Here is a 22,122-nt window from a genome sequence, read left to right on the forward strand (position 1 = left end):
TAAATAACCTGAGTCCAGTAGGTGAGTGGATACTTAAAGTTATGTGAGGTTATAAGCTTCTGAAATAAATGCACTTCAGAGCTGCAGGAGAGGCAGCAGTATATAAAGAACATGCACTCTAGAGACAGGCTGCCTGGGGTTTGAAGCCTGATTTTGACACTTAATAAATAACTTGGGTAGGTTACTTAATCTGTTTGTGCCTCAGTTTTTATAAAATGAGGACCTGCACAGGTTTATCATGAGGATTAAATAAGTTACTCTTTGCAGAATGCTTAGAATAGGACCTGGGATGTAGTGTGAGCTGTATAAGTGTTAAATTAATGCATATCAACCTGGATGGCTTACAAATATATGGATGAAGGACAAAAAGCATATGTATTAGAGATTGTATTTGGTTGCTAGAAACAGTCAAGAGTTATTCTCTTGGGTAAAAGAAATGCAAAGACACAATGTTGGAATATTTTGGGTTTTTTTCTCCCCTATTGTACATGCCGCTCCACAATGAGCATACACGTGTGTGCATGTGTCAGTGTCTTTATCTGTTGTACACTCCAGCCTTCCTTCCTGGCCCCATCTGTCTCTTCAGGTTCCCTCCATCTCTACACCCCAGCTGCCCTTACTCTGCTCCTGGGGAGGTGGTGGAGATGCTGCTTTGTGGAGCTGGGGGGTGTGGAATCATAACATGGATAAGTCACTGCTCTTGGCCCTCTCCTTGGCTCTTATGGAGGGACCTGCTAGGGCTATAAAGGCAGCTGAGCAGACTCAGGGCTGCCTTTCGAGGGGTGCTGTCTGTGGGGAGAGCTGCCTTTCCTCTCTGGGCAGATGTGAAGGCTGGACACCAGAGGGAGAACACTGGCCCTCCTGAGACGTTCTTGCTTGTCTTCCTCTTGGGCATGGAGGGTTCTGGGAGGGTGTGCCTCAGTGTGCTGGCAGAAGCAGACCTAGATAGATGTAGTGGTGAGTGGCACTCCTTCTCACCACTACAGTGCCCACAAGGGTGGGGCTGGGCACCTGCTCCCTGGGGTAGGTGGCTGCCAAGGGGCCTCCAGGAGCCAACTGAGCAGTGGTTCTGCTGGCTGCTGGGGTCACAGTTCCTCTAGGAGACACTGGCTGGACTGGGGACACCCAAGTGCAGAGCTCAGGGACTCCAGGGGAGGTGGGCATGGACACTCCACCTCTGAACCATCTCCTCTTCTTTCTCTCCCCATTGCACTTTGAGCCCCTCACAGATGGGACCTTGGTGAGATTTCTCCCTTTTCTCCTCAGGGCATAGTGGGTATGTCCAAGGCCTACTGGACTGAGCTGCTTCATAGGAGAAACGAACCTCCCAGTATTTGACCTCCCAGTGCGTGTCTTCGAGCATCCAAACTAGCCGGCTTAGGTTCTGCTACCAGGAATGTTGGTTCAGAGTGCAGTCTGCATGTACTGTGTGTGTGTACGTGCATGTACTGCGTGTTTGTTTGAGGGTCGGGGGTGGCGTATCTGGGAGTGGTCCTGCCAGGAGGGACGGTTTGGGGAGCACTGGGTACTTTCTCTCTACTGGCATTAGGCCCCTTGGAGCATAGGGACTGCCCCTTGGGGACACTGCCACTTTTATTTCAGCTTCCTTTGGAGGCCAGCAGTTGGTTTGGCTGTGACTCAGGGATGCAGCAAGCCCCTTGTCCTGGTATCTGGGGGCCATGCTCACTTACCTCAGGGCTATGAGGCAGCAGGCCTAAGGGGGGTACCCTAAGCACCCGCATCTTGGGAGCATGGCTTCTCCTCCTGCCAGGTTAGGCGAGTGGGCTGGGGGTCAAGGGGAGCCTCCTGTGCATGGATGCCCTGGCTTCCTGGGTGTGGGTGGGAATCTGTATCTATTAAAAGGCAGAGGTGGCCTGTGGTTGGAGTATTGCCAGAGGCTATAAATAGCTGAGTGTGTGAAGAAGGAGAGTCTGGGGAAGAGAGAGGAATGGCGGAGGCCCCTGGGTCTCCAGGTGGCAGCAGAGCCCTGTGGTGAGGGAGGGGCATGGGCTCTGAACGTAAAGCTCTTGTAGGCATGGTGTGACTTGATGGGCTGGGAGTCATACAGGGGACTTGTGTTATGAGGGATTGTCATAGGCAGTAGGGGATGGTTGTGGCTGTAATATAGCCAATGTGCCAGGCAGTGTTCTAACCACTCTTAAAGTGCATTAACTCAATTAGTTCCTACAACTACCCTAGCTGTGAAGTATTGGAGTAGGACTTGAAGTCTGGCCCGCTCACGGCTGCCATTTTTCGCTGGGTTGCCTGTAGGAGGATCTGGTCAGATGGGGGTCAGGTGACATCTTTTTGAAATGGAGTCTTGTTCTTGTTGCCCAGGCTGGAGTGCAATGGCACGACCTCAGCTCACTGCAACCTCCGCCTCCTGGGTTCAAGCGATTCTCCTGCCTCAGCCTTCTGAGTAGCTGGGATTACAGGTGTCCGCCGCCATGCCTGGCTCATTTTTGTATTTTTAGTAGAGACCAGGTTTCACCACATTGGCCAGGCTGGTCTCGAACTCCTGACCTCAGGTGATCTGCCCGTCTCGGCCTCCCAAAGTGCTGGCATTACAGGCGTGAGCCACCGTGCCTGGCCCAGCTGACATCTTGAACCCTTGGGTCCTCTGAGATTTGGAACTCCCAGCCTCTTCACTTGGGTCCTGCCCATGGTAGTGGCAAGAGGGTGGTCCCTGACTTATCAGTGGCCTGGAGAGAGGAGGTTACTCTGTTGGCCTCCCTTGTTTGGGCTCCTGCCTCAGCACAGAGGCTTGTTGCTTGTCAGAATGGAGATGGAAACTCTTTGAGGACCTAGGGCTTGGGCTGCAGGCTGAGGCCATCCTTGTTGTCCCCTCCTTTCGACATCTTGCTCTAGCCATGATACCTATACCCTTCTGTCCTTCTGTCTGTCCACCCATCCATCTATGATGTGTTTGGAATGATTCTGCCACTTAGGACGGCAAGGGTCCTGCCTTTGTCGGCTTTCCAGTCTTGTGGGGAAAGCCTGACATTTAGAAAGTAGTTGTCGAGTACATGTGTAATGTTTTATTTCTCATACAAGTGTTCATTGTGTTATTTCCTCTTGAGATTATTTTTGGTTATATTATTGGTACACTTTTTGGATGTCTGAAATAATCCTTTAAGCAACAACAGGCCATTAGTCAAGGGTGGTTAAGTTAGGTGGCAGGGGAAGCACAAGGACCAGTGGAAATAGAGAGTTTGCCTGGTCTCAGGGGAGAGGGAAGAGCCGAAATCAGAGGAAGGTGGGTAACCTTACGGCCAGAGGTGGTAACTTCCGACTTACGCTAAGCCTAGAAGCCAAGCACATTCAAGGGTGTGACATTATGGTGTGGCTGCAGTGAGGGGAGGAAGGTAGGGGAGTGCCCAGCTTCCCTGTCTGCAGTGCAGCTTCATGGCTGGCCCCACAAGTCTCAGGTCTCCACGGACCCCCACTAGAACTGCTGCCGTGGATGCAGTGGGGCCCAGCCTGGGGAGAGGAGGCCTTCGAATAACCCACTAATTGGGTGCTGCTGCAGGCAGACAGGGACAATGTAGGTGCAAGCCTCAGTCCTGGCCCTGGTGTGCTTGTTCAGCCTTTGGTCTACTACCCCCACCCCACCCTCTCAGGTTCTCCCTCTAAACCTTAAAGCCACATGCTTGATGAAGGGCCTGGCTGGGGAAGCTAGTGTGTACCCTTGTAAGCCTCTCTGTGGACCCTGAGGCCCTTCCTTTAGAAGAGGCTGAGTCCCAGCTGACTGACTGGTCAGGAGGCCATGCATTTTCCTTTCACAAGTGTCAGAGCCTAGGCCACCTGGTGCAGGATGACCAGAGCTGTGGCTGGGCACTGCCATTCTGATTGGGTGACATTTCGGACCCTTAGGTGCTACCTGGATCCTTGAGATTCGTTGCTTGCTCCTGCCCCTGGAAGAAGCATCCTATCACTTCAGGGAGATGCAGAAAGGGGTTGGGTTTGACAGGAGAATGGCCACTCCAGTGGTGGGGGGCTTCTTTCACCTGACAGCCAGTCAGTATCCTTCTCTCTGGGGTATACCCTGGGAAATCAAGCTCTTTCCTCATGAAGGCCAACAGTAGGGGTGGAGATGAGAGTGAGGATGTCCTTAGGCTACGCTAGTGTTCAGGGTACTTTGCCCTCCCCCAGGGTCAGGGCAGGGTTCGTGTTCTTTGCTACTCCAGTCAGCCTTTCAGGCTGATGGCGAAGTAGGGCTCTTGGCTGCTGGTGGGCTGGCTGTCTGGTGGGATTGACTCTGACCCCTCCCTCCTTCCTGGGACGGGAATAGTGGCAGAAGACCAGCCAGGAGTGGTGCCAGGTCACTGGCCTACGTGGGCCCAAAAAGTGTGGATAGGATGGCTGGATGCTTGGTGCAACTATCCTCTCGGGTGTCTGTGTGGGGTTCTGGCAGTGAGGTTGTAAATGCCACCACCTGCCTCCATTGTGGGTGGCCTATAATGGGGTGCTGGTAGAGCTCTCAGACAGAACCGAACCTCCTTTGGCATCTCCATACTCTTTCCTATGTCAGGGCTATGTGGTTCCTGCGGGTAGTGGGAGTAGACTGGGGCTGGGACTGGAGGTTGTTTTGTAGGGGATGGTGAGGAAGATGGATTTGGAGAATGTTTGAAATCAAGTTTGAAGGAAAGTGTTTGAATGGGCAGGTGGGGGTTGAAGTGGTTGTCCACCTGGATGGCACTTCCTGCAGCAGGTGGAAGGGGGTTCAGAAGTGATGGGGAGTGCCCTGGGGTCATCAGGAACCTAGCCAGGAGAATGATCTGTGATTGCAGGTTAAGCCACCAGCTAGCGCTCCTCTGCCTGAGGCACGTATTCCCCTTGGTGACTCTGGGAGGCTTACCCTGTACACGCAGGCCTCATTCCTTATGTTCTCCAGCCCTGCCGAGCACCAGGTGTGGTTGCTGGGTGTAGAAAGGACGCTTACAGGGTCCTTTCCATTCCATATGGGCAGGGAGTTGTGGAGGACCCACTGGCATGGTCTCGCTGGGGAACTGTTGTGAGAAGGGGGCTTGGGGGCAGAGACAGGAGCAGCAGGAAGCCACTCCCCTCTGCAGTTTTCCCAGGTGGTCCTTGAGATCTTTATCACAATCACCTGAGACAGACAGGGGTGATTAAAAGTACATATTCTGCCCCCATTCCCATTGGGATGGGTCTGGATTGGGCCTGGAAATACATATTTGAATGAACACTGCTCCCCTTTCCCACACCTGCAACATACAGTGATTCTGACGTGCACTGGGGTTTTAAGGGGGCCTCTTCATCGGTTTCTGCTGCAGCAGGGAAGTAGCCCCCACCCCCACCCAGGAGCCTCAGGTGTTGGTGCCCTTTCTGTGCATCTGGACTCTGCCTGTCTGGCTGTTTATCCATCCTTCTGTGGCATTAGGTTTCCTGCCTCCTCCCTTTTGCTTAGGCCTAGGGGCAGCTGTGATGGGCTGCAGAATGAGGTGGGGGCTGGTGCCAGCTGGCACACGTAAATTAAGAGGTGTTGGACGGATGGGTGGCCTACGTCCAGGGGTGAGTGCAGGAGGTTGGTGACCCCAACCCACCACCCGGCCTCCCTCCCTCAGGGTGGCCTGGCACCCAGGACTGGGAGTAGGGGTTTGGGTGGTGGTCCCAGGGGGCATGCTCAGTGGTTCTCTTTTCTCTGGGGCACAGGCTCTGGGCGTGGGGAGGCTGAGACACGGGAGTGCATCTACTACAACGCCAACTGGGAGCTGGAGCGCACCAACCAGAGCGGCCTGGAGCGCTGCGAAGGCGAGCAGGACAAGCGGCTGCACTGCTACGCCTCCTGGCGCAACAGCTCTGGCACCATCGAGCTCGTGAAGAAGGGCTGCTGGCTAGATGACTTCAACTGCTACGATAGGTACCCCAAGACTTGCCCTCCTTTCCTCTTGGACCCACCTGTGCTTATACTGCCCACTGGGCCATTTGGGTCTCAGGATGTCTGAGCGGGAGATAAAGGACCAAGAAGGGGCTCTTGAGATGGTAGCCAGGGCCCCACGCCCTTCCACACCCTATTTGTCCTACCTTAGCCCTGAGGAGGGGTCCCAGTGTCAACCCCTGGCTGTTCTTCCTTGGCTTTGGGTCTCCTGTAGGGGAGGTGAGTTCACACTGTCCCCCTGGTGTTGCCCATGAGGTGCTCTGTCTGTGAGGAGGGCTTGGCAGGTCAGGCCTGGGGGAGTCTTGCATCCCCCAGGTGAGGGGTATATGGAAAATTCTGTGCCTCCAGGCAGGAGTGCGTGGCCACTGAGGAGAACCCCCAGGTGTACTTCTGCTGCTGTGAAGGCAACTTCTGCAACGAGCGCTTCACTCATTTGCCAGAGGCTGGGGGCCCGGAAGGTAAGGGGGCAGTGTGGAAGTGGGGCCTTGAGTCAGCCGACCTGGGCTTCTTTGGCTTGGAGTGCTTGGCTCCTCAGTTGGGTGGGGGTGTGGCTACAGGGCCCTGTAGTCTGGCTCTGGAAGTGTGAGGGTGGGCAGACTGTTTGACACAGGGCTCTGTGTGTCCCCCAGTCACGTACGAGCCACCCCCGACAGCCCCCACCCTGCTCACGGTGCTGGCCTACTCACTGCTGCCCATCGGGGGCCTTTCCCTCATCGTCCTGCTGGCCTTTTGGATGTACCGGCATCGCAAGCCCCCCTACGGTCATGTGGACATCCATGAGGTGAGACAGTGCTGGCTTGGGGCAGGGCAGGATAGAGGTGGGGAGGACAGGCCAGACCTTTTTAAGCCTTGCTCTCCCCCAGGACCCTGGGCCTCCACCACCATCCCCTCTGGTGGGCCTGAAGCCACTGCAGCTGCTGGAGATCAAGGCTCGGGGGCGCTTTGGCTGTGTCTGGAAGGCCCAGCTCATGAATGACTTTGTAGCTGTCAAGATCTTCCCACTCCAGGTGAGTGTTTGAGGGGCTCCATCCAGGTCCTCTGCCTCCACTGTAGCTTGAACTGGAGGCTCTCCTGACCTGGGGCAATCCAAACCCCAAATAATATTGTGGTATGAGAGAAAAGTGAGCCTTATTGGGCCTAGTTACTCATGTTACACTTGGCTGGTCTGTAGATTTCATGCAACTATGGAATTTTATCATAGGACTAGGGTAGGGCTTTGCAAAACCTTGATTTGCCCTGGTTACCAGGGTTTTGTTTTTGACATTGGGTTCTTTCCAGCAGCCCTGGACACCAGGTCTGGCTCTGCCTCATTTGTTGGGTGATACGGCGTCACTCACACCCCATCCATGGACCTTAGTGGCCCCATTTGTAAATCGAAGTGCTAGCCTTAAGTGATCTCAGGGATCACTGTTGGCCTCCTGCTCCGGGGCCTAGCTTAATACAGGTCTTCTCCTGGTCCCCTTACAAATGCTGAAGCTGGGAGGCTGGGGGGTGGGGAATGGGCTGGGAGGCTTGAGGGTGGGGAATGGGGAATGGTTGTTCTGCTGTAGGGCAATGTGACTGCAGCAGGGCTAAGCCAGCCACTTGTCCCCCCAACCCCTCGCCCCCGGCCTCAGGACAAGCAGTCATGGCAGAGTGAACGGGAGATCTTCAGCACACCTGGCATGAAGCACGAGAACCTGCTACAGTTCATTGCTGCCGAGAAGCGAGGCTCCAACCTCGAAGTAGAGCTGTGGCTCATCACGGCCTTCCATGACAAGGTGAGCCACACCCATCAGAATGGACTCTGAGAGGAGATGGAATGTCCCCTTGGTGGCTCTCCATAATATGATGACCCCTTCCCTGTGGAGGTGTCCACCATGAAGTACTCTGCCCCGGTAGCACTATCCACGATGGGGTTACCCCTGCCATAGGTGTGGACATTGGTTCCCCTATGATAGGAACCTCTCACCGTGGGATAAGTTTTTATGGTAAGAGTAGTGACTCCATGATTCCCACCCCTAGCCCTCCCTGCCTCCTGGCCTCATCCATCTTCCATATCGATTGTAGTAGCCTTCCAGGAGAGCAGCCTAGCCATTGGCCCACTGAGACTTCTCTGCCAGGGCTGGGCTGGGTCCTGTCCTGTACCCAGAATCTGTGCTCAAGTTCTGTGCTGTCTTCTCTCAGGGCTCCCTCACGGATTACCTCAAGGGGAACATCATCACATGGAACGAACTGTGTCATGTAGCAGAGACGATGTCACGAGGCCTCTCATACCTGCATGAGGATGTGCCCTGGTGCCGTGGCGAGGGCCACAAGCCGTCTATTGCCCACAGGTACCTGGGTCAGCAGGTGCCTTTCCTGCACTTGACCTGGAGCTGTGGGAAGGGTTGGTGGGCGAGAGCAGTGTCTGGAGATGTCTCAACTTCCTAAACATACTTACTCTGCTTGCTGTGTGTCCGAGGCAGCTGGGCACAAAACCTGGCCTTCCCGCTGTGTCCTGGGGATGGCATGGCCTCCCAAGCTGGTTTTTGGTGCCCTCTAATGGCCACATGAAGTGCTGACTCCATTACTTTGGTTGGAGAGTTGGCTCAGTAGTTCTCAAATTTTCTAGTTTAGGACCCCTTTATACTCTTAAAAGGACTTTTGTGTAAGTGGATTATGACTATTGATATTTGCTGTATTTGAGCACACCCACACATCCCATTCGCTGTCAGAGTGAGGACATCACATCTCATGTAGCCTCTGGAAAACTCTATGCTCCTAAGAGAATGAGCCTTAAAAAAGCAAATAAATGAAAATAATTTTGACTTTATAGATTCCCTTGGAACAGTCTTAGAGATCTTCTGGGGTCCTCGAACCACCCTTTAAGAAACTCTGGATGAGCTCATCACTGTCATGCTTACTAAATGGCAGGCAGTGCTCTAAACACTTGAGAAGTATCAATTCATTTGACCTTCATTACCGCCCTTTGAGACAAGTACTGTATTTCTCAGCTCTGTCTTGCAGATGGAGGAACAGTAGTACAGAGAAGTTGAATGACTTAGCCAAGGTCTTGTAGCTAGTTGAGTCTGGTTCTGTGACTGTGAGGGAGGGGAATGAACCTCAAATTCCAGCGTTCAAAGCTGAAGGGTCCCTGATGGTAATAACAGTAATGACATAGAAGGTAGACTGTATGAAATTGCCGTTTTTATAGGTCAAAAGGTTGAATGTTGTCTCCGCTATATGGCTCAACTTAATAGGAATACCTAGTAAGTATGCCAGGTGTGGCCCTAAACATTTGCACTTACCACTCAGTCGAATCCTCACGAGGCTGAGACAGGCACTGGGGAAACTGAGTACCACAAGTAGCTTTGCTTAGTTAGAGGTGGAGCTGGGTGCATGCAATAGCACCCTTGCTTCACCCGGCCTTCATGGTGAGCTTGAGGCCCTAAGGGGTCTCTGCAGGATCCTAGGAAAGCTAATATTAAATTCCTATTCTCATTCACATTCCAAATGCTGTAAATTCTTCTCAGAAAACTTGCATCCCAGGCCAGTGTGCCTGTCCACAACCCCTCTGAGAATATATGGGCTGACCTTTGATAGTGTGGGGACTGGGAGAGGGTCTGCCCAGCCATTAGGGTAGGTGTTGCTTTGCCAACCCTGGGGGAAGCCTTCCATCTGAAGTGCACTGAGGGATTCTCACACCCATGTCGGCGCCTGCAGCTGCCTGCCTGTGCTGCTTCACCTCTGCACCCCAGGTAGGGTGGGATGGCCTGGTCTGGGGCCTGACTCTAGGGCACAGACTCTAGTATCTTGGGAACCAAGGTGGGAGTTGGATCATGATGTTAAGCTTTATCTCTGCCCACTTGTTTCCACAGGGACTTTAAAAGTAAGAATGTATTGCTGAAGAGCGACCTCACAGCCGTGCTGGCTGACTTTGGCTTGGCTGTTCGATTTGAGCCAGGGAAACCTCCAGGGGACACCCACGGACAGGTAACAGGCCTCACAGGGCAGGAAGAGAGGGACAGACCCAGGGTAGATACTTTGCCCTTTTTGTGCTCAGCTGGGGAGGTGCAGGGATGAGGGTGACTGCATGCGTTCTGAGCTGTCTGAGAACTTAGAACAATGCTCTTGTGTGACCAGTGGAGAAACCAAGACCAGGAAGGCAGTGTAGTTTAGCTTCCATAGGACAGTCAGCTGGGAAATGTAGAGATTCCCCACTGGGGTTTTGACCACTAGTCCTTGCAATCTTAGTCTTTCTCTCACTTTTTTAGTTTTAATTCCTAAGATAAAACAAAGAAATGTACTAAGGATCCAAACAAAGAACCTGGAACAAGTAACTAAAAATTAAACTTAGGAAATCATTCCTAAAACAATCACTGTTATTATTTTTTAAGTGTTCTCCTTCCCTCTTTGTTTTTGGTCTTAATCTCAGTCAAATACATATCATCTGTAGTTCCTTGTATTAATTTGGTAACAATTCCATTTTAGATTACTATTATCTCCAGGATATAGTATTTAAAAATTATTATCCAAGTATAATTGATGCTGTGACCTCTTGTAACTGCTGTGAATGTGGTGAATCGAGGTTTGCCATCATTGATAACCTGTCTGAATTGCTCTGTCTTGCCCGCCATCTGGTGCACAGAGGCTGTAACTCCCATGTCCCAGCTGTGTGTGTATGGCCAGTCACTGTAAATCCTGCCCTCCTCTGTCCTCACATAGGTAGGCACGAGACGGTACATGGCTCCTGAGGTGCTCGAGGGAGCCATCAACTTCCAGAGAGATGCCTTCCTGCGCATTGACATGTATGCCATGGGGTTGGTGCTGTGGGAGCTCGTGTCTCGCTGCAAGGCTGCAGACGGTAAGTAGGATGGCAGCCCTGGGCATCCTAGATTGAGTGATAGGGAGCAGTGGGACCTTAGAGTGATCCTGCCAGGCTGTCTCTTACTCCTAGGACCCGTGGATGAGTACATGCTGCCCTTTGAGGAAGAGATTGGCCAGCACCCTTCGTTGGAGGAGCTGCAGGAGGTGGTGGTGCACAAGAAGATGAGGCCCACCATTAAAGATCACTGGTTGAAACACCCGGTAAGGGGCCTGGTTCAGGCAACTTTGCAGGGGGGTGGAGAAGGGAAAACCCTTCATGTGTAGCAGGTAAGCTGAAATCAAGGGGGAATGGGCAAATAGAAAGTCTGTGACGTTCCCTGGACTCTAGGGATGTGTTCCAGGGGTTATGGGGAGTAAGGTAGGATGATGTCCTTCTCCTGATCCCCACTTTGACTGAACTGCTACATTTTGGGCACTTGCATGGTTTGGGCTTCGAATAAGATTTTGTTTGAATATCAGCGCTTCAAGGCAAGTAGTCGGGTCTGTCCTAGTAGGGGCCTTGGCATCTCCTTCTCCCTCCTGTGTATGTTGAGGTTCAATGAACCTTTCCTAGGGCTGTGGAGTGAGGCCAGTAAGCTCAGAAAGATGACTGCCATGAAGGCAGGCATGCTGATTCCTGAAGTTTTCCCCAGGCCTCTGCTGGTGGACCTGCTGCTGTGGTTGGGGCTGGTGGGCTCTGCCTGATCTTTGGGAATATCAAGTTTACTGTCCCCCAAAGCTTTTCCTCACTGAAGGGCCCTAACAAAGGTGTCTTCCCTGTCTGCCCTATGCTGCTTAGGGCCTGGCCCAGCTTTGTGTGACCATCGAGGAGTGCTGGGACCATGATGCAGAGGCTCGCTTGTCCGCGGGCTGTGTGGAGGAGCGGGTGTCCCTGATTCGGAGGTCGGTCAACGGCACTACCTCGGACTGTCTCGTTTCCCTGGTGACCTCTGTCACCAATGTGGACCTGCCCCCTAAAGAGTCAAGCATCTAAGCCCAGGACATGAGTGTCTGTCCAGACTCAGTGGATCTGAAGAAAAAAGGAAAAAAAGTTGTGTTTTGTTTTGGAAATCCCATAAAACCAACAAACACATAAAATGCAGCTGCTATTTTACCTTGACTTTTTATTATTATTATTATAATTATTATAATTATTATTATTAATATTATTTTTTGGATTGGATCAGTTTTTACCAGCATATTGCTCTACTGTATCACAAACAGCGGACACGTCAGCAGGCGTTGAGGTGCTGAGCTGTGAATGCAGAACCAGCGCCATGCTGAAGAGCCTCAGCCACCTCCTGTCCTTTGGGATTCGTTTTTCCCGCTTTCTCTTTGTTTGTCGTCTCAGAATCTGTGACACAAAGAAACCCATCTCCTGTCTTAGGAAACCTAATGCTGCAAACTCTACCTAGAGGAACCTTTGAAGACTGTTACATAAGAACATACCTTCCTCAGAAGAGGAGTTTCCTCTGCCCTCTGCCCTTCTCCCCTGCCTCCCTCCCTCCCCTCCTTTTATTTTGTTTTAGTGAGCTTAAGAAACAGCAGATGTGTCTTTCACGGATCTAACGGGTGTTGTCCTGACCGAGAAAAAAACTGGGATGAGAATGGTTTGGACTGGAGTTGGAAGGGGAGGACGGTACTGGGGGTAGGATTTGGAACAGAGCTACACTGGACTCGGGCACATTCGGAGCAGCATCCTTTAGTATGGAGGCTACTTCTCAGGTAACCAGGAATCGAGGGGAAGGACCTTGTGGAGGCCGAGCATTAACAGCAAGAGCGGGGTTTGGAGAAAGTCTGAGATTGGGTGCAGCCCTGACTTACCTGCTGGCCCTGACCAGTTTCTTTTCACTAACTTGGCCTTGGGCATAGGATGAAACATTTTTTCTGCCCTAATTTTAAAATTAGGTGAGGGTAGAGTCATCACAGGTTAGGAATACATTCTTCATAAGACACGATGCTGTAAATACCCTTAGTGGATGAAAAGTTGAAATACTTTTGTTTCCTCTTGGAGCAGTTCAGGGAAATGCCCACAGGGGATTGTCCTGCACAGATAGGGCAAGAGGATTTCCTGGGTGGAGTCTGCCAAGGCCTGCCTCGCTGGGGACCCCAGAGTCCTGCACCTCTGGTTCCGCCCCAGGTGGTGACATTACTGTCCCCTTTCTGTGGCTCGTGGACAAGACTTTCTCCAGACCCCTTAAAGTGGTACATATTCTAAAAAACTGTTTTTCTATTATGCCATAACCTTGCTCTAGTCAGTGAATGTTCCTAATGCTGCTGTTTCAACGTTTGAATTCTTTTTAATTTATGAAACATGCTAAATTTTTTTTTTCAAACAAAACACACACATCCACATATACACATGCTTCGCTATGTGGCTTCCAAGGTTTAAATTTTGAAAAGTAAAAGAATTAAAACTTCACGACCACAGATCACCTCAAACCAGAAATACCTCAGAATTTTCTACTTGTGTAAGGTTTATTATATATTTTGTTAGTTGTGTTGTCTTGTAGTAAGTATATTTTAATGTAAGTTGGCTTTTGTGACAAGGAAGTTTAAAAGAAATAGAGAAAAAGAAAAAAGTTTGCATCTTCTAGGGAGTGCTACCATTTTTGTTTGATAACGCGCCCTTGTAAATAATTGTCATCAACTGTAGGTTGGCTGTCTGGGCCAAGTCTGGGCATTTATCAGTCTTGTTTGTGAAGGCTTTTCCTTCTGGTTTCTTTAGATCATTTTATTTAAAAACAGTGCATCTCTTCATCGTGAGGGTAGGCAAGGCGGGGGCCGTGGGGAGAGTTTGACCTGGGTGAGAACTGAAGAGGCCGCCTCCTCTTGGGTTGTTTGGAGCTTCACATGTAATTCACATGTAACTTGATCGGTCAGTGTTCAGAATGACAAGTAACCCCCCTTAAACTTGGTAGAAGGATGGCCCTTAGACCTGAATGGGGTGATTTTACTTGGGATTTAACTTCTTCAGCAAATTAACCGCAACGTTGGAAGAGATCTGTGGCGCCTCTGTGAAGCACACCGTGACTCAGGCCAGTCTTTTAGTGCAACGTGTCTGGGAGTGAAGGGTTTTGCCCTTGCTGGTCTTGGAGTCCACAGTGTGAGGGGCACTGCACATGCCTGGGCATCTACCTGGTGTGCTATGTTCAGTGTCTGGGGCTTACTGCCCCGGGGTCCTTTCCTCTGGGGGTTGGGGCACAGGGTGCTATGGGAGGCCCATTTGCTTCCCTCTCAGAGCTCAGTTTTTGCTTCATGGGTCAAAATGTGGGCTGGCCAAGTGGTTACAGGAACAGGGTTTCGGTAAGCTATGTTGTCTTTTTTTTTTTAATGGTTTGATTTTGTGCTGTGGTATTTTTCTTCCCTTAGAATAATTTTTAATGGCAAAACAGGCCTTACAGCAGTTGCTTTTCTTTACCATTTATTTCTTTAAGAAGCTTTAAAATATTTATTGAAAAGTGCCATATCTAATTTCTTTAGCTTTCGCCTCAGGCAGTGCAGGCATCTTTACTTCTCATCCTCAGAAGAAACAAACAACTAACAAATGTAGCAAATTTACTGCAGGAATAGTTAGGTCATGATACTACCTGAACACTAAACCTCAGCCTCTTTGTTTGGTTTTAGTTCCTCTGGGTGGTTTTTCTTTTGTGTGCTGGCTTGATTCTTGTGAGAAGTTTTGACCTGGCCAAGGGAGGGTTGAGCCATGGTTCTGGTGTGGGACTTTGCGGTCAAGACACAGTACAGACAGGTCAGGCCTGCGTGCCTTTTCTCTGGGTGGCCTCCCCCTTAGGCCCACCGTACGCTCAGCCACTATAGTGTCCCTGTGGGGCCTTGCCATCAGATTGTGTGTCAGGAGATGGTACCTTTTTGGTGTGGCTGGGGAGGAGGGTGGTCCATGCCAGTTCTTTGGGCTTCAGGCCACTCTTCCCCTCATGCTGTGGTGTAAAGTGCACCCATCAGGTGGTATATCTGGTTCTGATAGCAAGAAGAAGGTGGGGGATCTCCTTATAGGGCATGAGTCTAGGAGCACAGGTGGGCCTTTTGCCCCGGGTAAAATGTTTGTCTGTTTGCTGTCATGTGTTCTTTGAGGAGTGAGCCATCTAGAGCCCTGCTTTGAATTTACTGGGTCATAGAGCCTCTGCCTGTGCTCTTTTCCATGACTTCATGTGACATGCACTTTTGGTGGGCTCAGATAATTGGTTTCTTTTTGTTTTTGACCTCAGGCTCTGTGGCAGACTGGGGAAAATGGGGCCTGGCATCATTTTCCCTGTCAATGGGAGGGGCTGTTCCATGCAGGGTGGGAGGGGACCAAGTTAGCAGAGAGTAGCCAAGGATCCTTGCTTCTTCCTTTCTAGTGTGCTGTCATCCAAGCAGGCTCCTGGCTGTAGGGATGGGCCTTGGGGAAGAATCTTCTTTGAAAGCATCTATGATAACTGAGAAGTCATCCCTAGTTGGAGAAATCCAGTAATGAGCAGAAGGAGGAAGCAAGTGAGGACAGAGGCCATTGTATTACAGTGTCACACAGAGGGCCCTCAATGATGGGGCATTGGGGAAGGCTGTAGACATAGTCATCAGAACATCCTGGCCTGGCATAAGCTGGGTTTTCTCCTGGGACCATTGGTCCTCAGCAGGAGTTCTTTGCATGAGTTGCTCAGGGGCAAGGGCTGCAAGTGGGCTGTTCTTAGGAGAAAGTGACACCTGGCTGCGAGGGAAGATGGTGAGCATTATTAGCCTTTGTTGTCCAGCATGGCCTTCTTGTCCTGTCTGCTCTGGAGAGGAGCCTGTGGGACCAGTCCTGCCTGGGGAGGGCATACCCACACGTGCCAGCTGATTCTGACTCTGAATACATCATGTCCGGAATTGGGGGTGTTTCTGCGGAACAAGGAGGTTGTTTTCCAGCCTTGAACATCTTCAGGAGGATAGAGACTCTTGCTCACATATTCTTAGGAAAGGGAAGGGTCTCTCATCTCCAGGCCATGGAGATAGTTCTTCCATTGCCCTAAGAGGCTAGGCTAACCCTCTTGACATAACTTAGACAGCAAAGCACTTCATCCTGTAGTTGGGCTCTGTCACCTTTCTCTTCAGTTGGCCACATTCTCGTTTCCTCCATCCTGCTATGCCTTGTGTGCTCGGGCTGTGTGTGGGGTTTTTCCCTGGTGGAAGGAAGCCCAGCTATGTATTGAATGTCCTTCATGTGTTGTGTGTGGCTCAGAAAGCTTGTCACTTGGCCCCTGTGCTCTGAGCCGTGAGGGTGGGGAGGTGGCTGTTCCATTAAAGTGGGAGTATTGGATGGCCCTCTTGAAACTAGAATTTTGCCTTTTTTAGTACGCAGTATAAAGTTTCCAGCATCTATTGGTAACACAAAGATTTGCTGGTTTTTAAAATAATACAGTAAGCATAAGTATGTAAGTTTTTAGAATTGGTACTAGAAGTTGGACAGCTAGTTATTCTCGAGAACTTTATTTCACTAGAAAAATATACTAATTGGAAAGCAGTTTCCAGGAGTTAACTCAGTTTAATTTTCAGTCTCAGTTATTTTAGCCTGTTGAGTTTTTGATGGCACACCTTTGGAGAGATGGCCAGTCCTGATTCCCATTTCAGGGGCATCAGACAATACCTTTTTAAGAAGCTCCGTGAATCTAGTCATCTACCCTTCATCCTGGGCGAACAGCCAAAAAGAGAAGGGGACAAGGTGTCTTTTTCTCCTTCTCACTGGGGTGACATGAATTCTTTTAGTTAATGGCTGTTTGCAAATTCTAAACTAATGAAATACTTAGCAGCTAACATGTTCAATCTAGTAATGATGAGTTTAAATCTCAATTGACAGTAATGTTTTAGATAAACAGGCCCAGTAATTCAGTTGATGAACTGTATATCTTCTCAGTCTAGATTTGTAAATGTTTAATGAATTCAGGGTTATAAGCATAGTTCTTTAAGTAAGATTCCAGATAGTTGATTTGTAACCAGCAGTCTACCTATGAATGTATCCCAAACCTTTAGAAGGTTGGAAAAGATTTTTGAAATAATGATTTAGTTTTGTAGGAAAAACACCCCCTTGAAAATTAATTCGGTTGACCCAGTAACATTTTTTAAAACAATTGGTGGCTCCAAAAGGCCTGCCAACAAAGAAAAGTCCAAATTATCTAGTGGGACATTTTGAATGTTTTATGTTTATTTTGGGTCCACTGTAAACTTTGGTTCAAAAAAGAATTTGAATTTAAAGAATTTACCATTATTTAAATTATTACCAAGTTTTTACATTTTCATGATGGTATTTTCCAGGTATGAATGAAACAAGACTTTTTGATTGTGGTACTTCCCGTATCCCCTGTAGTGCCAAAACCAGTGATACTTTATTTGCTCCTATGGCAGCTCATAGAGATAACCGAGGTGATTTTTCCTCAGTAATTGAAACACATATTCTCTAAATGCCAATGTGTGGTGATGGGCCCTGCACTGCCTTCATTTCTCTAGGGCAGTGTCTTTGGATTATCTAGGGCCTAGGTAATTCTGAGAACTACTGTAAACCAACCACAGGACACTAAAGCAATGTACACACCGCTCTTTGTGTGTATGGAATGGGTTATATAAACCTGGGCTATGCTGGACATCTACAGAAGAGTATTACATTCACTTGCAAAGTTTACATTTTTGAGCTCACAGTTATGAAAAATATGACCCACAAGTTTTTCAGGCAGGTGAGGATGGGTCTTCTTGCAAATGCATGAGTTCTGTCTTGAGTCCTGGGAACTTCTCTGTTGGTTGGGTGTGGGCTCATTCCCTGACTCTCCTAATCATGTTTGCGTCAGAATGTTAGCATTGTAAATAAAAGAATAGGTTGTATAATAGATACACAACACTTGAAACTTTACTTTAAAAAAATCGATAGTTCTACATATATATTTAGTTATATCACTTGACAGATTTCTTCTACACAGTGTGGAGATTGTTTTATACCACAGATTATTTTTATAAAGTTAGTGAATTTGAATGATTTTGTAATCAGAGCTAATGAGCTTTACCTTTCAAGAGAAACGTACACTGGAGCATGAGTGGTGTGGAACTTTTACTTAGTGTTTATATGGATTCTTGTGATACACTGGCAGACTGGAGTCAATTTGCGGGTCTTTTTTGGCCAAAACTCCACTTGTGGTTGTGTAGGACAGTGATATTCAGCTCAGCTTCTTGTGGATTGGGAGGAGAGAGGGCCTGCAATGTGTTTTACATTGGTGCTTCCTCCTGAGATTTCTGTTGAACAAAGGGTTCTGAGGTCAAAAATTAGTTTGTAAGCCTTTGCCATAGGACATAGTCATGTGAGAGTGTTTGGGGGAACAGAAATTGTATAGGGGTGCAGATTGGGGTGGGATGGGACTTGAATAAGATTCAGGTACAAAAACTTTGAAATGAGAATCTGGTGGTTTGTGTAATCCACCAGACTGAATTATCTAAGATCACATTATCCAGGTTGGGGGGCAGAATTACCCAGTTAAGTAATTGTTCAGAAAAGTGGGGAGGGTGGCATGTGGATGCAGTGATCCAATTAAATGGAGAGCTGCCAGGCACATTTTGTCCTCTCTGGTCAGTGCTCTTTTGGAGGTGAGAATGGTTGGGTTGGCTCGCTGCTTCAATCTGTGGAATCAGCCAGGAGCCCAGTGAGGAAGCTCAGAACCCCAGTAACAGCAGAGCGTCTTTCAGATAGCTCCAGAGTTTTCCTGCTTTTCTGAGGAAGCTCAGCATCACTGCCACAATACGGAAAGTGGTCTTCATTTTAGCCTATTTATTTTTAGGCAGAGAGTGGATGGTTATTTGTGTGGGACTTTTGGTGGTGATATATAATGAATAATTAAGTTAATTTCTGGTATGCATAATGGCCAGTCGTGAGGCCCAGCTGAAGACCTGTCCCCCAGACCCTGCCCGCTGGCTTCAGGCTGCTGCTTCCAGACAGAGGTGCACTGGATGGGATAGTTTTATCAAGAGAATCCCTAATGTGTCATTTTAAACCAGCTGTGCTTTTTATTCATTCTGGTTAAGCGTATAGGTTTACACTTTACCCTTTTTATACTTGGAATAAATTTAGTTCCAGCAGATCTAGTAGCACTCCAGAAACCAACCCCATCTGTTCCCCATAAAAAGAACATTTCTCTGCTCTCCAGCCACGTGTCTTGGAATGTAATTCTGTTGTGCCTTTGTTTTTATCACTCTCTTCGCCCCAAAAGCAACTGCTGTAAGCTTTTTTCTACTTGTCTTTTCTAGTCCCCAACCTCTACCTTTTTCCTTTTTCCCAGCTCTAATTTCTGGATGCACTTCTGTGATCCAGGTATTTTAAGAACCAGTTACCTCAGACCTCATGTTGAACAGTGTCGCCATCTGGGTCCTCTTGATACTGCAGACTTTTAACGTACACATGCAGGAACCCTGCTGAGCGTGGGCACTTGTTTTAAAGCAAAACTCTTCCCAAGGACTGAAGAAAGGGCTTCTGGCAAGCTCGTCATGGCATTGTGGTGGGATGGGTCTAGAGTGTCATCTGAATGGTGCTTCCTGTGTTCCTCTTTGAATTCTGCCATTTTCAGTATTCTCGTGTGTCTGAATAGGCAAAGCGATTTAATTGGCTGGTCTTGCACGCAAATTAGTTCGAAAGATAAGCTCTTTGTAACACATTTCCAGTCGCTAATGCTCAAATGTAGAACATTCCTTTAAATGGCAGGATAAAAAACCCACTATCCACCATAGTGCATTTTGGGAAGATGTCTGTAGCATATGTTGCTGTGAAATTAGGCCTTGTGGGATATGGCTGTTTGTCATTTTGATGTATTTTAAATAAATATATATATTTTTTAAAGAGCCTTTTTTTACCAGTTCAGAAAGTTTAATTAACCAGCAGGCACCGCATCTGAATTTTTGTCTCTGGGGCATAGATGGCAGACCAAGATTAAAAGTGGTAACTCAGCTATACGAGCATGGGCTACCTTCCTGGGCTCTCCTGCTGTCCTGCAGACCTGCTGTTCCGCAGACCATGGGACACAAGGTCAGTGTGTTCCCAGTGAGGGTCCCAAGTCAGTCATCTTAAGTGTTTGGTCTCTGCCCCATTCAGTGGACTGTTGACTTCAGTCCCTGCAAGTGCTTTAGCCCGAGTAGGGTTTTCTCAGAGCACTGCCACGAGTTAAGTGTGTGTTTAGCCAAATAATTTCTCCATAAGGGAAAAATGCAGTCACCCAAATTTTACCAACAATGACAGAGATGAGAGTAGGAAAGATTAGGCAACATCTGAGTTTTAATTTGAAAAGTGTCCAAGTCATCATGAAAGGCCGACTGGGAGCAAGTGATTATTAGAAGATTCTTCAGGAGACCTCATCTGAAAATGTTAAGACTGCCAGTGAGGGAAGGAATTGTTAAAATGCCAGCGGCTTTTTTTCCTCTTTTTTTCTGTAATTCTGTAAAAATGCAGAGAAAGTTGAGTGGTACTTCAGAATTGAGGGAGAGGGTTACCGCAGAGTAGAAATATATTTCTAGATTTCAGTTCCACACCACAAATCCACAACAATGCCATTTTTCAACTGTACAAAAATCTGCTTATGAACTGGACATATCTTAATGGTAGTGTCAAAGGCCAAGTTTTTCACCTGTTAATATTTTTCCACATTTGTCCTTGAATCTGAATAACTTTATACAGTACTGTAAATTTAACTTACATCGAGTTTGATGTCAATTCTTATGAAAAGAGCTTTCTGCATGTAACACATACGGTTAAAGAACACAGCAAAGGACAAAATTTGCAGGAACAGTTTTGGAACCAACAGAAAATGTCACCTTTTATTTGCCATCTTATATATATCTATCAGTTTTACCAGCTATTTCTAAATTTGTACATTATTTGTAAGGGAAAGAAGGAAAACCCTAAGACTTGTCTAACTTAGTGGAGAATGTGTGTGTTGGGCTTAGGATGGATAGCTAAGTCTTATTGAGCTGTGTTACCTAACTTGTATATAAAAATTGTAATTAAAAGTTTGGGTTCACCTGTTTCTCACAGTTTAAAATGATGAGTAATTGCAAACTCTGGAAATGTGACTAGTATATGATTTCAGGCTGTAGAAGCAAGGAAGCTCTTTCAAGTGCTAAAAATAAAGACTTCTAGTTTTTGGCTCAAATAAGTACTGTTTGTATACCAGGATATGTGAGATGTAAATGTAGTAGGTCACTTTTCACCCTTGTAGCTATAAAATAAAAATTTTGTAGAACAGAAATAGCTTGTACTACTGAATTAACAAAAGTTATACTAAAGTATCATGTTTTAAAAAAATATATATATATACAGAGTTAAGCTTGTTGCTGTTACCCTGTCTGGATTTGAAAAGTGTGCTGATTTATATATATATATTACACACACACACACACACACACACACATATACCTAAAATGGCCTAAAGCAGACATCCATGTAATTACAGTTGCAAAATGAAAACATTTTGGAAAGAACATTGTATCATAGTTCATTCATTTGCAGTGGATCTTTGTTCCTTTTTACTGTGGTAATTTTAGAAATGAGTGTCAAGTTTGAAATTAGATCTGCTAAGTTGGGGTTTTGCTGCTTGAACTCTGCACTGGGTCCTCAAATAAACCGATGTGAATGTAGTTTTTTCCCCCTGTGTGAAGAAGCAGTTACACCCCAACAATAGGAGGAAAAATCTAGAACTATTTCAAGTTTTATCTTTTTGTATATGAAAATAAAATAATAATAAAACAATCTTGTCTCTCTTAATTACGTAGCAGGGGATTGGAGTTTCCTTTCATGAGGATTAGAAATGAAATGGCGTTCCGCTGCTTAGAGGGCTGACTCAAGTCAGTTCCTGTTTGGTATGTGTAACATTAACAGATGTTAATGGCTGAATGCCTAGTCTGCCATGGTCCTATGGGGCTGGAGCTAAGCACAGGTCTCCATTTCTGCCATTCAGAAGTCCAGGGTCTAGTTGGGAACATTATGAATGGGGACCATTCTCCTGAAGGAACTGTTCTGGGATTTTGAGTTTCTGCAGGGTAGCGTATTTTCCAAATGTCCAAGACACTCCCCCATTCCCCCATCCTCTGCCACCAGTCCTGTACTTTGCAGACAACCCTGAGCAATATTGTTGTAAGTGGAGCAGAGAAGCCTTGAAAATAGTTGTATTCAGGACTATTGTAGATGACAAACTCTGCCATTCCCAAACGTTGCTGAGTACTGGAGTCATTTGCGGAGCTATTAAAAAATACAATTGTGGGTCCTTATCCCCAACCTGGAATTAGCAAACCAGGTCTCCAGTTTCAGAGATCCGGACTTAATCTCACTAAAGGAACTCATGGTTCCCCAATAATAAAATAATGATAGTCTTTAATACCTAACAAAACAGGAAGGCCCCAGA

At 47.8% G+C, this 22,122-nt stretch overlaps 1 protein-coding gene across 2 annotated transcripts in view; it reads left to right on the forward strand.

Moving 5' to 3' along the window:
- ACVR2B (activin A receptor type 2B) overlaps nucleotides 1–21,492 on the forward strand; it is a 39,079-nt gene extending 17,587 nt beyond the window's left edge. For both annotated transcript variants that reach the window (XM_031009875.3, XM_055381293.2), the window contains exons 2-11: nucleotides 5,674–5,881; nucleotides 6,248–6,357; nucleotides 6,529–6,680; nucleotides 6,763–6,906; nucleotides 7,516–7,659; nucleotides 8,066–8,214; nucleotides 9,739–9,853; nucleotides 10,586–10,724; nucleotides 10,818–10,948; nucleotides 11,526–21,492. In XM_031009875.3, the coding sequence (XP_030865735.1) occupies nucleotides 5,674–5,881; nucleotides 6,248–6,357; nucleotides 6,529–6,680; nucleotides 6,763–6,906; nucleotides 7,516–7,659; nucleotides 8,066–8,214; nucleotides 9,739–9,853; nucleotides 10,586–10,724; nucleotides 10,818–10,948; nucleotides 11,526–11,720 (1,487 nt within the window). In that variant the 3' untranslated portion in view covers nucleotides 11,721–21,492. The remainder of the gene's footprint in view (nucleotides 1–5,673; nucleotides 5,882–6,247; nucleotides 6,358–6,528; nucleotides 6,681–6,762; nucleotides 6,907–7,515; nucleotides 7,660–8,065; nucleotides 8,215–9,738; nucleotides 9,854–10,585; nucleotides 10,725–10,817; nucleotides 10,949–11,525) is intronic.
- Nucleotides 21,493–22,122: the final 630 nt, after the last annotated feature.

This window comes from Gorilla gorilla, chromosome 2 (genome assembly GCF_029281585.2).
Source record: "Gorilla gorilla gorilla isolate KB3781 chromosome 2, NHGRI_mGorGor1-v2.1_pri, whole genome shotgun sequence".
Classification (NCBI taxonomy): domain Eukaryota; kingdom Metazoa; phylum Chordata; class Mammalia; order Primates; family Hominidae; genus Gorilla; species Gorilla gorilla.